Source organism: Monodon monoceros, unplaced genomic scaffold (assembly GCF_005190385.1).
Source record: "Monodon monoceros isolate NGI ecotype Baffin Bay Population unplaced genomic scaffold, NGI_Narwhal_1 Super_Scaffold_12, whole genome shotgun sequence".
In the NCBI taxonomy this organism is placed as follows: Eukaryota; Metazoa; Chordata; class Mammalia; order Artiodactyla; family Monodontidae; genus Monodon; species Monodon monoceros.
Window position 1 is genome coordinate 51,986,095 of NW_021703768.1, and position 15,558 is coordinate 52,001,652.

At 36.1% G+C, this 15,558-nt stretch overlaps 1 protein-coding gene across 1 annotated transcript in view; it reads left to right on the plus strand.

The window, feature by feature from the left end:
* The window catches only part of CWC27 (CWC27 spliceosome associated cyclophilin), a 231,426-nt gene that overhangs the window by 161,167 nt on the left and 54,701 nt on the right, over positions 1-15,558 (plus strand). Inside the window, exons 12-13 of the mRNA XM_029216659.1 lie at positions 10,255-10,364; positions 14,654-14,757. Coding sequence (XP_029072492.1) covers positions 10,255-10,364; positions 14,654-14,757 — 214 coding nt within the window. The remainder of the gene's footprint in view (positions 1-10,254; positions 10,365-14,653; positions 14,758-15,558) is intronic.

A 15,558-nucleotide genomic window follows, 5' to 3' on the forward strand; every position in this document is an offset into this window, starting at 1 on the left:
GCATATTTGGACACAGTCAACTTCAGATGAAGCATAGTTTGATTACCTTCTTTTCTACCCTCACTTCATCTCAAGATGTAGCTTGTTAGAGATATCATTAAAGATGGGGGTTGGGGAAGAAGGGGTAAAATCTGAATCAGATTATAGAACAGTCTAGGCAGGTAAAAAAAAAAAAATCTGAGATACTGAACAGAGCCAGAAACACTGAGTATGGTCCTTTCAAATAATGGCTCATATTTTCATATTTAAATTAGAATATTCTGATAGATGTGGGAAATTTATTTTACCAGGATATTTTTCAAAGTTTCTTTCTAAAATAATTAGGGAGAAATTCCAACAAGATTTGGGGAGTCGGTTTCTTTCTTTGTCTCTCTCTCTCTCTCTTACTCACTTGCCTTTGCTCTGTTGGTCACTGAACTTGGGAAAAGCATTGTTTTCATTGATTAAGAGAAGTATGGATGTCAGGAAACTTGGCACTGTAATTTTATTAGCTAACTTAAGCTAGTACCATAATAAGAAAACACCCTTTAAAAAAAATCTTAGAAATGAGTTCAAGCAACATAACAATCTAGGGTGGTTCAGCACACTTCATTTCATTTTCTAAAAGGCTCACAAACACTTGTGACCCGCAAGGTATAGATTGTGGCTCCTCCTGTAATCAAAAGTAGGGTCCGGTTGTTCACCGCTCAAAAGCCAATAAAAAAGCAACGTTGGTGGAAAGGAAAGTTTGCTTTATTTCGGATGCTGGCAACCAGGGGTGGGGGGTGCAGGGAACACCCGTCAGAGGCCGACTCCCTGCCCTACAACCAGTGGGCAAGAGCTCTTATAGGCTGAGGGAGGTGGCTACAGTCAGCTCTGACAGGCATCTTGAAATTGGTCGTGGGTGGTCCGATCAGCATCATCTTGATTGTTTGAGGTACAGTTAGTCTTCAGTTCCAGGGTCGGTTTGTTTCCAGTTCTTTGAGGCAAATTCTCGGAATTGTGACAGCTTCTGTCATGGCTACAGCCTGGTCATCATGTAGTTAACTTCTTCCACCTGATGGGGCTTTTAGTATCTGTAAGACAGCTGACAAGTTCACAGGATATGGCCCAATATTATCTGTAGCCCTTGAGAAGGAACTAAAGGCCCTTGACTTTGCTTACTGACTAAACCATTTTTGTTTTGTCCTGCTTGACTGCTTTTCTTTGCTTCTGCATTTTCTCACTTCTCTGATTAAACTTATTCTTTGGCTAAAGTTCTTCCACAGACAAAAGGCAGGCTGTGGGCATGGTCATGCAGACCATAGGGCCCTGCTCCATTTCACTCCTTGCTTCCCCTAATGAAGTTCAGATTCCTTACATGATCAGATTTTTATCTCATTTTCCCTATTCCCCATTTTATTTACCCATTCTTCATTTTCACAAAACATTTTTCCTCTTCCTCGTGTGTATCCTGCACTATGTTGCTTTCATGCTTTGGTTATGTTGTCTCTTCTACCTGCTGTGGCTAAATCTTATTTCTCCCTTAAGGCCCAGTTATACTGCCACTTCCTCCACCCAACTTTCCCTCTTCCTCCTCTGCATAAATTTTATAAGTACTTTATCAGGACCTCTCATATGTCATTTGCACCACCACACAGTTAAAGAGTATGTCTTATCCACTTTCCAGCCTATAAGCTCCTCCACATCAGAACTGCCTTTGTGTCCCTCACTCTCATACATAACAGTGCCCCCCTCCATAACTGTCTGCAGTATAATAGGGTAGAAAAGGCATGGACTTTGAAGTCTGACAGCCCTGATTTCAATTCCTTGCTCTATCATTTATTAGCCATATAACCTTGGGCAAGATACGTAACATCTCTGAACCTCTGTTTCCTCATGCATAAAATGGAGACAATAATACTCCTTCTGTTGTTACAGCATTAAGTTAAGTGAGAAAGCAGGCAGAGAGTTCCTAGTATTGTATCTCAGACATGCTAGGTCTTAAAAACTGGTGCTGGTGCTGGTAGTAGTGGTCGTACTTGTATTTTAGAAGCCACTTTATTGCTTCAGTTTCCTCAGTCACATAGAGAACAGGAAGAATACTCTGACATACCACACATGAGGACTATTTTGAACCAGTTTGGAAACCCTCATAATTATTTGAAGAAAAGTATCTCATGAGTTTATTACAAAATAATAGAACCCTCCTTTAAGTACTGTTAGCAAGCATGATATTCTGCAGTGTTGAATTTGCTAGGTTAACCATAGCCTTAGGTGATTTTTAGATAGCAATTCTTTCTTTAGTGTTCTCCTTGATTGGCTTCATGAAATCTTTATATCTTGAGGAATTCGGGGCTTTCTTCTTATTGCTAAAACATAGAGTATATAATTTGTAGGTTCCACACCCAGAATGACAGGGCAACCTAGGGATGTTGTCAAAATGGCCATCAAACTACAAGAATTGTGGGTCACACCATATGGAGAAATACAAAGCGTGCTCTGTTGAGGGGCCTGGGGGCAACATCAATCAACCTTGTGCTGGTCTTGAAGTCCATGTGAGGGGGAATGAGGTAAAAGTGAACAGGAGCACAGACTACAGCCAACAGGTGGGAAGCTGGAGCCCCCAGAAGAGAAGCCATTCACGTCCCTCAGTACCTATTTATATATTGTAATTGTTTCTTGTGCTCATTATTAATAAGAATGGAGAAACATCTGATAAAAAGCTTATCAGAGAGTCTGTACAATTAAAAACTTCATTAGTAAAAGATAAGACAATTAAGCCTAATTTAAATCAATTTAATGTTCAGTGTTCAGAACCTGTTTTTACCAATCTAAGTTCTCTTATCTCTTAATTCATTAGATAAGTTCACATAACTTTATTTGAGTTGATTTTTAATGTAATATATACTTTGTGGTAATTAATTTATGTGATGTTATGACTATAAGTTATTACCAACATGACTGCTATTTGAATTATAAACTCAACAAAGCAACATATAATACTCTAAAAAAAAGGCAAAATTTTGTATTTGGAAAGGAGTGGAGCTTTCAAAACAAGTTTTTTTTTTTAATTACTAATATCTTAAGGGAAAGTAACAAAAGTAAAAATTAAGAAAACTTCTAATTAGAGAACTACACCTATATTGGATATTCATGCCATTTTATAAATGGTCACACTGTACTGTAAATGTACAGTCAGCCCTCCATATCCACGGGTTCCCCATCCACAGATTCAGCCAACCTTGGGTAGACCATATTCTGGGAAGAAAAAAATTCCAGAAAGTTCCAGAAAGCAGAACTTGAATTTGCTGCACACCAGCAACTATTTACGTAGCATTTACATTGTATTAGGTATTATGAGTAATCTAGAGATGATTTAAAGGATATGGGAGGATGTACAGGGAGGATGTACATAGGTTATATGCAAATATAAGGAACTTGAGCATCCTTGGATTTCAGTATGGGCATTGGGGGTCCTGGAACCAATTCCCCACAGATACTGAGGGACAACTGTATAGAATTTCAAAGTGATTGTTAGATTGTAATGACATATATCTGCAGTGATTATGTACTACAAAGAGAAAGTACACATAGCAGTGTATATAGAGAGGAAACAACATTGGGTTATCAAAAAATCTGGTTTCTCATATTCCCAGCTTGGCATAATCATTTAACCTCGCTGAGCCTCAGTTTTCTCATCTGTAAAATGAGCAAGTTATTACCCTCTAAGAACTTCTTAGTATTAATATTTTTGTCTTGTGATTCTGGACATATTCCTTTTGTACTAAATTTAAAACTAGATATGAACTATCATATATTCACTAGCCAGCCCTCCTGGAAGTGCCTAATGGAAAATACAACTGAAAATCAGTATTTTTATAGTTTATATTCCAAAATGGAATACGGTCTGAAAATGTGGATAAATTTAACTGTTTTATAACTTGTTACCTTCACATTTCTCAAATCAGCTAATAGAAAAACACAGAGGAAAATATTCTATATTACTTTCTTTTGAGAATTATTTTAAACTCCAAAATAACATGAAGAAATGAGGCTAGGATGAACAACAGAGAAAGAAAAATTAAAAATTTGTGTAAATGTAGACAATTCCACTTAACGTTCAGTGCTGAAGCATACTTCAGTGTTCAATGTTCAAGCATATTATTTCATGTAGTCCCTAAATTATTTAACCAGTTTTGACTAATTTTCATGAAGCTACAGAGGCTTATTTTGACCACCAGATGGAGCCAGCATTGTTTGATTTGTAGAATTAAAAATATGCTGAAAATAAAAATAGGTTAAATGAAATTAATAAATTGCAGATTTCTTACTTTAGTTCATAGTACAGAAAAAATTAAACTTTTAGCCCAGTCTTTGCCTAAACTTCTGCCTACTCTTCATAAATGTGCATATAGATACCTCCATTATATAGTTTCTTTATTGTGAATTAGTTTTTATTTGAGCAGTTTCATTGGATAGAGAAACCAGTTTTCTTCTTATTCACCTTTTAAAGATATCATCTAAACACTTTCAATTATCTTCAAAACAAAATTAGTACAGGTTCACTCAATAAATATTATGGATTATAACTATGAATATATATATGTAGGCTCTCATTTTAATGTCACAGAATATTCCCACTGTTATCATTTCTATAATGGATTTTCTTACTAAAACAAACCAAAAAACAGGGATTTTAACTGGGGTGGAGGATATGTAGTTTAGCCCCAGTAGCTCCTCAAGGAGATGAAGCCTCAATGAATGGCTACATTTATTCAATGGCTGCAATGAATGGCTGCAGCTCTTTCAGGGATTCTACTCAGAAAGCTCAGTGCTCAAGGGCTTAATCAGGGATAATTGCCTTCAAGTTGACTTTTACTCCTCTCACCTCTATTTAATAAGTGTCAGAAATCATCTAATTCCTTACAACTCAACTTAATTAGGCAGCTATCTACAGAAAAAGTATTTGTACACTAGGGGACCTAACCCCCTACAAGGCCCTCAAGGAGCCATTCTATCCAGCAAGAGCTATAAGGCAACCATGCACACTGTTGTAATTTAAGATCTAAAAATGATCACTCTGTTCATTTGTCCATTCAGCTACTATTTATTGAGTACATACTACATGCTAGGGATATACTAGTCCACAAACAGGGCACTGTCCCTGCCATTTGAGTTTATAGCCGAGGGGGGCAGTACAAAGAGGCAGCTCTGATATAACGAAGTTAGCAGCTACAAAGTGTTTAAAAATTCAAATGAGGACAATATATGATTAATTATGGAGAATCAAGAAAAGCCATAAAGAACTCTTTCTAGGAAATTATTTTCATTAACCCACTGTTTGGCAGACTGCAGTTCCCATTTATTATGGTCTGGGAGGAATTCAGGACCTTTTTTTGTTGGTAGGACTTTACTTCATCAGGACACATCCAGTATGGTGACCTGATGCCTTTTTATGTCAGATTGGAATATTTTCTTCTAAGTTTTCTTGTGTTTCAGACATGAAGAAGAAATAAGCAAGCTGGTTAATAGTCTGTACTTTAGAGCTAGACTGCATGGTTTCTTATTCTCGAGTTTATAATCCCTGAGATAAGTTATCTAACCTCTTACTGCCCTAGTTACCTTATCAGCAAAATGGGGTCAATAATATGACTTCCTCATAGGGTTGTTGGTTATGAGGATTACGCAAGTAATTCAAGGTACTAGTATCTGGCACATAGTGAGTACTTGAAATGTTAGCTATCATGTTAGCTATTTTCAAGTCTGGTACTTCTCCTAGAATTAATTTAAGATCTGGTATGTATAAAATTTGATTAAAACATACTTTGTAGCTTCCAGAAAGTATCATGAGATACAAAGTGTGATGAGATGTGAGTAGCTTTGGTGTTTTTCTATATCCACTAAAGTCTGTCCCTTTTGTTTTCAAATGTTGTTTACTATTATCACTAGTAAACAACATTTACCTTTATTTATATAAAAGTTTTTATTATGGGAATTTTTCAAAAATTTCCTTGAAATAGTAGATCTAGATCTATTTAAAATCATTTATAAGTAGCTTTATTAACAGTTTCTGACACATAATAATCACTTACTAAACTTTTTTTTTAAATGAATGAGTGTGCAGCTACTTGAAGCTTTTAGCTCCTTGAGCTCTGGTACTGAGACAGTAGAGGGTATAAGCCCTTTTATCTATAAAATGAGATTTGTAATAGATGGATACCATTGGTTCATTAGCTAAGTAACCAATAATTGAGTAGTCATCACTTCTTTCTGCTCAGAACAAAAAGGTTTTGTAATGAAGAGATTCAAGTGGAGCAAAGATTATGTTTCTGACTAGTTCTTAGGGAAGAGTTAGAGACATTCTTTATAACATGCAGGGGGAAAAGTGCAGTATTGAACCTTTAGTCTTACTACAGATTGTCACCAAAACTAGGAGTCAGAACATAAGTTTTAGCCCAAGTTCTGCTGCTAATCCACATGCGACACTAGCTAAGTTCTAGTGCTCTAGCAAACTGATGCTCTAGTAGTACATTGATGGTTACAGTGTTGTTGGACATTCTTGTCACCAAACCCTTTTATATATATTTCCTAATATTATCTCAGAGGTCACTAAGATATTAAATTTTTTTTATTCTAACACTATAACATAGGTAAGCTTTAACTCCTCTCTAGGTGGCTAATATTCTACCCAAGAATCAGCAACATAATACTTACAATCAATGGCTTGATCTCTTAACTATTTTTACATATATTATGTTTATTTTACTCTTTAGATTATTTTCTAGAATGAAAAGCCTGCATCATGTATGCTTTAGATATCATTCATAGCATTTCCTAGAGTGTCAGGCATGTGGGCAACACTTACTAAATTTTATTTTCTGAACTGAAGTTTTAATTGAAGACAGTAGGGCACAGTGTGGGATTTTAGTATCATAGAGACCTGGGTTCAAGTTCCAGCTTTAGTATATCCTAATTGTGGTCTTATCCTGTTTCCTAATTTGTCAAATAGGTTTATAGATACTTTCTTTATGGATAGTCAAAGAACCTTAGCATGGTACCTAACATAGTAGGTTTTTACTAAATGTTCTTTCTTCTCCCATTCTTCATTCCTATTTATTTAGCATATATTTTATAGAAATTTCAGTTAATAACAAATAGTTGTCATACTGCATCATTATTTATAAATTGTCATCCAGCATATATTGAGATTTTTAAGAAAAGCAGAAGTAGAGCACTCTGTACTTAAACTGATTTTTTTCAAACTCCTTTTATATTTTATTAGCTAGTTTTATGTGACTAAAATCATCCAGTCACTTATTCAATTTTTGTTTATCCAGGGGCATTCAAGTACATGAGAAATGAATGTGCTACTTCCTGTTCTGGCAACATGGACTGAGTTAAGAAAGAACTTTCTCCTTCTACAAATATATAGAAATTCTGGATAAAATATGATCCAGCCCAATTTAAATACTTAGCTAAGCTTGAAAGAGAGAGAGGGGGCTGGCAGGGTGAGGGAAAGTGAAAGGGGGAGGGGAGAGAGAAGGTAAGAAAGAAAAGAAAATTCCTACGTACCAGAAACAAAGGTGAGGCATAACCAGAGCATTAAGTGGGCAAGTTGACACTACAGTTGCCCAGGGGGATATTGGAACCAGACGTAGGCTCTGATAGCTAGAAGCTGAGGTTTTAATCTCACACTTGGACAGAGATATAGTCTTGGATCAAGAGAGGAAGGAACTGGGGCTTCCCTGGTGGCGCAGTGGTTAGAGCCCACCTGCCGATGCAGGGGACACGGGTTCGTGCCCTGGTCCGGGAAGATCCCACATGCCGTGGAGCGGCTGGGCCCGTGAGCCATGGCCGCTGAGCCTGCGCGTCCGGAGCCTGTGCTCCGCAACGGGAGAGGCCGCCACAGTGAGAGGCCCGCGTACCACAAAAAAAAAAAAAAAAGAGGAAGGAACTAAAAACACTGTCCACCTGGTCAGGAAGGCCACAAAGAAGCATGTCATTTTTCAGAGCTATATGTGGGAGGAAAAAAAAATGTCTATCATAAAAAATATCAAAACTCTAAAACTCTACAAGGCACAGCTATAAAGTCTGAATGTACACTGCCTATATGGTACAGGAATCCTAAGCCAGGAAATTAACTTGGGGAAAAAATGGCTGTGCACTAATGGAAGCCCTTAATTTCCTGGTAGGAGCAAATGCAAAAGCTCTCTGTAGGACTCCTTACATAATCCTGGGTGCCAAGGATTCCTATGGAGCATGACAAAGATGTAGCTCTAGCTGTAGGTACACACACAGTCAAAAATTAGAAAACACATGGGGAAATAACCACTCTGGGGAGAGAGTCAGAAGACATAATAGAAGGATCCCCAAGAATAATCTGAAAGGTAAAACATAACAAGTGTCTAGAATTTTAAGCTATGATTATTAAAATCAATGACTCAGTTTATATCTTAAAAACTGATTAGATACAGCTAAACAGAGAATTAGTGAACTGAAATACAGAGCTAAGGAAATTACTCAGAGTATAGTGTTAAGAAATAAAAACATGAAAAATGAATGTGCTATGAACATCTGATCATACTATAAACAGAAGTAGTTTATACTGATGTGATATACTCAGTTAGGAAATAGAAGAGTTGACCATATTTTTCACACAGTTGAGTTTGTGCAGCAGATATCATTGCATTTGACTCTGTGTACCATGTAGAAGTGTTTGGGTTATAGTTTCCATGCAGTCCAGATGGAACCTTAGCAGGCTTAATCTTGGTATCACAGATGTATATAATGAAAGGTCAGCTGATTTCACAGCTATTCTCAAGCTGTTTGCTTGGCTAGAAATATTTTGGCTAGAAATAAAAACAGGAGGAGAGGAAAGACATCCTAAAGCCAGACAATTAAAAATCTCAGAAGACTAAGAACTAGAGAAACCATTGTGAAATGATTACCACAGTCTAGCTAATTAACATATCCATCACCTTACAAAGTTACAGTTTGTGTGTGTGTGTGTGTCTGTGTCTGTGTGGTGATCAACTTTCTTAGCAAATTTTAATTATACAATACAGTATTATTAACTGTAGTTACCATGCTGTACATTAGATCTCCAGAACTTTTCTATCCCACATAATTGAATCTTTGTACCCTTTGACCAACATCAAAATCATATTAGGTAAACATAAAAAGACTACTTGTTTCTTAGTTCACACATTTTTTTAACTAGACAATCTCTTGAACAAAATGGCTGATTATTAATATATTACTCATTAATTATCTTCCTCAAACTAGGTAACAAAGAGGCAAGCAACAAATCAAGGCTTGAATAGAAAGATTACTGGTATTCTTGATTTCAACTGGCTCACCTTGGTTTGCCAGCCAAAGATGAGAAGAGATAGGTTTTTGTGTTTTTTTTCCCTTAAGTCACAAATTTGCATTAATATATACAAATGTAACATAATGTAAAATGTTAGTACTTTTTTTTTTTTTTTTGAGGCAAACCTGTATTCTGTGAACCCAGATGTTAGCTAATCTTTGTTTGTATGGAATTATTGCAGAATCAAATCCATAGATTTTTTTTTCTAATTTCTAATTTAGTAAAACTTATTTCTATCTGCTCTAGGTAACTGTCCTGATTTTTTGTTAGATATATTTTATGATGCCATTAAATTGAAATTGTTTGTTGTTGTTATTATTTTAACTGGGGAGCAAAAGTGGCAGGTAATTGGAAAATCAACCAATATTGAAAGATTATATCTTATAAGGCAAGAGAATAATGTAAAATGGTATTGCTGAATTTTAGGAATACCTTACTTATTTTAAAAGTGAGATAGATGGGGGAAGGGTTAGGAGGAGGGATAGTTAGGGAGTTTGGGATTGACATGTACACACTGCTATATTTAAAATGGATAAGCAACAAGGACCTACTGTATAGCACAGGGAACTCTGGTCAATATTATATAACAACCTAAATGGGAAAAGAATTTGAAAAAGAATAGATACATGTATATGTATAACTGAGTCACTTTGCTGTACACCTGAAACTAACACAACATTGTTAATCAACTATACTCCAATAAAAAATAAAAAAAAATTAACTGAAGAAAAAAAGTGAGATAGGTGATTTTATAGTCAAATAAATACAGTTGAGAACAACTACAATAGTACAGTATATAATAAAGATGTTTATAAAATTGGTTGATAAATTAACATCAATCACTTTCTAATCTAGGTAATCATTGTGGAGCTTCCATAGAGCCTTTTTACTATTTATCCTAAGACTATTCTATTATTCTTCAGAGGAAGAGGCTGCTCCAGATGGTGCTGTTGCAGAATACAGACGAGAAAAGCAAAAGTATGAAGCTTTGAGGAAGCAGCAGGCAAAGAAGGGAACTTCCCGTGAAGACCAGGTAACTTCACAAACCAAAATCCATACGCAGTTCATTGCCTTTTAATTGTCTTCAAGTATTGTTAATGGAGCCTAATTTGATTATACACAAGGGGAAACATCACCTCTTAAAAATGGAAAAGGATATATTAATATAGGGGTGAAGTGACAAGGACCTTGGCCACTTAAGCAAAGATCCAGATGATAGAGTTCTTTCCTGACATAAAGGCATAAAGCCTAAAACTTTCAGGTTTCAACCTTGTACTCCCTTATTAAACACAGGAAGGAACGTAGTAAAACCACATATTACCAGATACTCCGGTAGAACCTTTGACTAAGTGAATATTATGAGATGGGGTGATTATAAATGATGAAGGTATCTCTTCTGGATCAGCATCTCACCTGCTGCCTAGGCAGCTCCATTTGAAATTGTACAGTGCCTGTAAATAAGGCACTTTGTCCACTAGTTGACTTCTACCATAAATAATACAATGAAAGTCTGCTTACTGAAAGTCATTCCTGAGTCTTTAAGTAGTAATATAAGAGGATTGTCAGAAATCAAGAATAAAAAAAAGACAGGAAGCGAGTTCATCAGTTTGGGAGTCAACACCATGCAGCACTTGGCACTTGATAAAATGAATCTCTTCAGCAGCTCTTTATGTTGAAAAGCTAGGGGGCAGACCAAAATTACTTATAGTCGGTGCTGCCATATATACATGAGAACATGCCATTTTAGGCATATAAATAAAATAGGCAAAATAAAAGTAAATTTAAAAGCCCAAGCCTGTTTGAATAAATTAATCTAATCAGGAACTATATTATAAATGACACTTAATTACTGGTAAGGAAGATCATGCATCAGTGCCCAGCGTGAAAATAATCATAGGGAAAATTCAACAAGAATTCAGGTATAGGAAATTGTAATTACAGAGAACTAACATGTGCAGTTTTCAAAAGAAATGGCACATCAAATGAAATTAAGAAAAAGTACTTTATTAACTTGTTTTCATGGAGTCACAAAAGTCCTCTGAATGTACTACCAAAGATGTGAAGGATCACTCTTATTCTTGCATTCCTCTTTCTTCCCTCCTAGTAAATAATTATTAAGAATCTACCATGTCCTAATCACTGTATTTGGTGGTAAACGAGGTAGAAACATCCCTGTCTTCTCTGAGCTATCAGGAAAAAGAGGCAGTTAAGTAATACTAATAAAAGGGGTGAACATTATGACAGGTTAGATACAGGAAACTATGTCAATGTATAACAGTAGGACCTAACATGGCATAAGAATCTGGGAAGGCCTCCCTGAGAAAATGATTTGTCAGCTGAGCTTTGAGGGTTGGATAGGACATAACATGGCTAGACTAAAGGGACAGTATATGAGGAGTCTTTGACCTCTTTTGCAAAGAACTAAAAGATGTTAAGTATGACTGGAACTTAGACTAAGAAAAAGAAAGAGATGAGGCTGGAGAGGTAAGCAGGAGCCAGTTCACACAAGATATTTTTGAGCCATATTATGGAGTTGAGATTTACCCTAAGAGCAATGGGGAGCCATCGAAGGAAGGAGGTGATATGATCTCATTTGCACTATGGGAAGATCCCTCCCACCTGGCTGCAGTATGGAGAGTAGACTGGACCCGGGGCAGGACTGGCAGCACAGAGGCCATTTGAGAGACTCTTCTATGTAGATATGCATGCACAAGGTGTGCCAGGGCAGGCCCCTTCAGCACAGCTTCTTCATGCCGGGAAGGCTTGCTCTGTGCTGAAGAGCATGCTGTTAATGGTTGGCCCTTCATTCCTTCAGCAAAAGCCAGAAGACTAATTCCCCTGGAGATGCCAAACAGAAATGCCTCCATGCAGATCCTATCTTCTTCAACCTATGTTGGGCCCCATTTTTTTTTGTGGTGTTAGCTTTTCTGCCTAGTGTCCTTTCTTGCCTTTCGAATGCAACTAGAGAAAGTCCAATCTTGAATATAGGAGAAATTAAGAAAGGCTGAGAGGATGTTTTTTGTTTGTCATAGTCCCAGTCCTCCTTCCTTGAGCAAATACCAATAGCACGTTAATTGGCTCTCAAAACAGACTGCCTCGCCACTTTCAACTCAAAAGAATAAAATCCAGGTCTAGCGCAGTTTTCTAGGAAGTTTTAAAATTTCATCCCACTAAGAGGTCTCCTTTGTTTTCATTTTTCTTTATGCCCTCAGAAAAGACGTTTCCAAGTGTGTGAAAATCCACCATCAAAAATTGATGGGGTTTGCTTTTAAGTGATAGATAGATAGATAGATATAGAGATATAGAGATAGGCATGTAGAGGTATATATTTATATAATATATAGATATATACACACACAGAAACACTTAAGCCTTGAAGGATATATACCAAATGTCTACAATGGTTACTTATTCTTAGTGGTGGGATAATAGATATTTTTGTTTTGCTTCTCTTTGTTTTCTAATATTTCTACAATAATCACTTTTCTTATTATAAAGCAAATACAATAAAAGTTTGTAGGTGAAAGGTTTTTTTAATGAATAATTAAAGGATGTTTTCTTTATCTGTTAACATTGTTTGAAGAGCTTAGTCCTATAATTGCTACTCTAGAAACAGATAAAATATCTAAACCCTAACATGCTAGCAGCCCTCAGAATGCCTATGAAGATATTCTATAGAATTTATAGTTTTTCCTTAAAACTCATCTCATTTAGCAACTATGGTAATGTATCTATTTTCCACTGTAGTCCATGTGGGCATTAAATTTTGCAGAAACATATAAGGCGCTTTTCACTATCATTTTTTAGCAATAACTGCCTTTGTTTCTTGCAGATATTTTGACATCACCTGTCTTTATTGAGCTTAGGTTCTAGACCACCAAAACCTACTTAATTTTTTCACGAACCATGGTCTTAATGATATTTTAGATAAATTCTGGAGCCTCCAAGTTACTGTGATTCTTTATTATATTTGTTATTCACATATTGAACTATCACACACATTTTTCCTTATGAAATGTAATTACAGTTGGCCCTTGAACAACACAGCTTTGAACTTTGTGGGTCCACTTATATGTGAATTTCTTTCAGTAAATACGTACTACAGTTCTAGACCAACTGCAGTTGGTTGCATAACCACCAATGTTGAGGGAGAGCTGGCTGTAAAGTTATGAGTGGATTTTCAACTGCCCAGAGGGTTGGTGCCCCTAACACTCATGCTGTTTAAGGGTCAACTGTATTTTAGTACTGAATTCAATGTACCAGCATCTTAATTAGAAACTTGAGTTTTTTAGACAAGGTAGCACTTTATCCCATTTCACAGTTATGTACTTTTTAAAACTATAGAATAAAAAAACATTTCTCTAATTTCTGATTCTCTGCTCAAATTCTGAAGCAAACTGTTAAGGTATAGCCAGGGGACAATGTGATTAAAATTTCAGGCACCTGCTGTTTCCTCTTACCTACAAATGGCATTGGAGCCAAAAATAAAAATATCAGAGAAATAGTCCCTTTTTTACAAAAACACACTCAACGTGATATTTATATCCTACTTCTTTCACTTAACAATAGCATATAATATTCCATGTGTATAATATTAATAATACTGTAATCACATATTCACTGCTTTTTACCAAATTTATCTAGCTCCTTATTAATAGACATTTAACATGTTTCCATTTTTCACTTGTATGAATATTGCTGCAGCGCACATCTTTTGCATAAGCCGCTTTCAGTGTTTCAGATTATTTTCCTACATGTATTCCCAGTATTGGAATTATTGAATCAAAGGGAATGATCATTTTAAAGTTTCTGATATGTATAAAAAACTTTCCAAAGATGTCACTCCAATTTACGCACCTTCCAACAATTAACATGTTCATTCATTTCACCTTCCCCAACATTGACATTTTTATATTTTTGGAAATTTGTTCAATACTATTTGTTTTTGGTGTTTTGTTTTTGATTTCACATGTCTTAGTGAAGTACCTCCCTATCTTGTGGACACTAAAAACTTAGCTATTAGTAAGCATGCATTTTAAAGTTTAAACGTCTTCTACATAAATTTATTTTCCCCAAATCAGAAAATAGTCACATATCCCGGAGGGAAAATGTCAGTGCAAGTGCAAATGGGGCAATGTCAGGGTTTGTGAATATCAATCACTGTTGCAGCTGGAAGGCAGTTTTGTTACTTTCCTTCAAAATTAAAAAAATTAAGTGTTTTACATCCTGGAAGGATATTTTCTTTTCTACCAAATTTAAATGTCTCTTCTGAAATTATATTTATCCTTATCAGGAAACTTAGCAGTCTAATTGTTATTTCAGACCCTTGCGCTGCTGAACCAGTTTAAATCTAAACTCACTCAAGCAATTGCTGAAACTCCTGAAAATGACATTTCTGAAACAGAAGTAGAAGATGATGAAGGATGGTAAGGCCTTTCATCTCTTTATATTACCATGAACAAACAAGCTCAAAGCAGAGACACTATTAGGATATTTCTACTATATCATCCCTTTTTTTTTCAGACTTTACCTTCCATTATACCCTCATCATTATAGGACCTCGGCCGTTTTACTTCATTGCAGTTCAGTAAGCATTTATTTAGTGCTTGGTGTATTCCCAGTATTGTGCTAGCCAGTAGAAAATACACAGGAAATATATGACCCTATCCTTGCCCTAAATAACTTTCTAATATTGTGGAAAAGATAAGACTCACATTAAAGAGCTAGAAAACAGCCTTAAAAGATTCTGAGTCATTAACTTTTTACACTTTCCCACAAACATTTTAGAACTCATTAGTCCATTTCATAATCCTACCAAGTTCCTCTTCAAATTATGACCTATAGGATCCTAGCAATACATGCATAGTTAACTTATTTTTATCTTTGGATATTTTTCAGCTTTTATTTAACTGATAAGAAATAAAGGGATTAATGACTTGTATGTGTCCTGTGCTTAGCACTTTATCCTATACTGGCAAAAAGGAAAAAAAAAAGCGTAAGCACTGTGCTTTTCTCTTCTCACACTCCTCTCCCCTCCAGCTGACTCCACATGTAGTATATTAGGCCTCCCCGCACCTAACTGCCTCCACGCCCGCACTACACCCTGGCTCAGGCACATTGCTGTGAGCAAGCCAGTGGGTCACCCCCCACACATGACTCACCCTCTGGAGCCTCTGAGCTGTCACATGTGCCATTACCCCAACCCAGAATCATAGCCTCACTCCTCT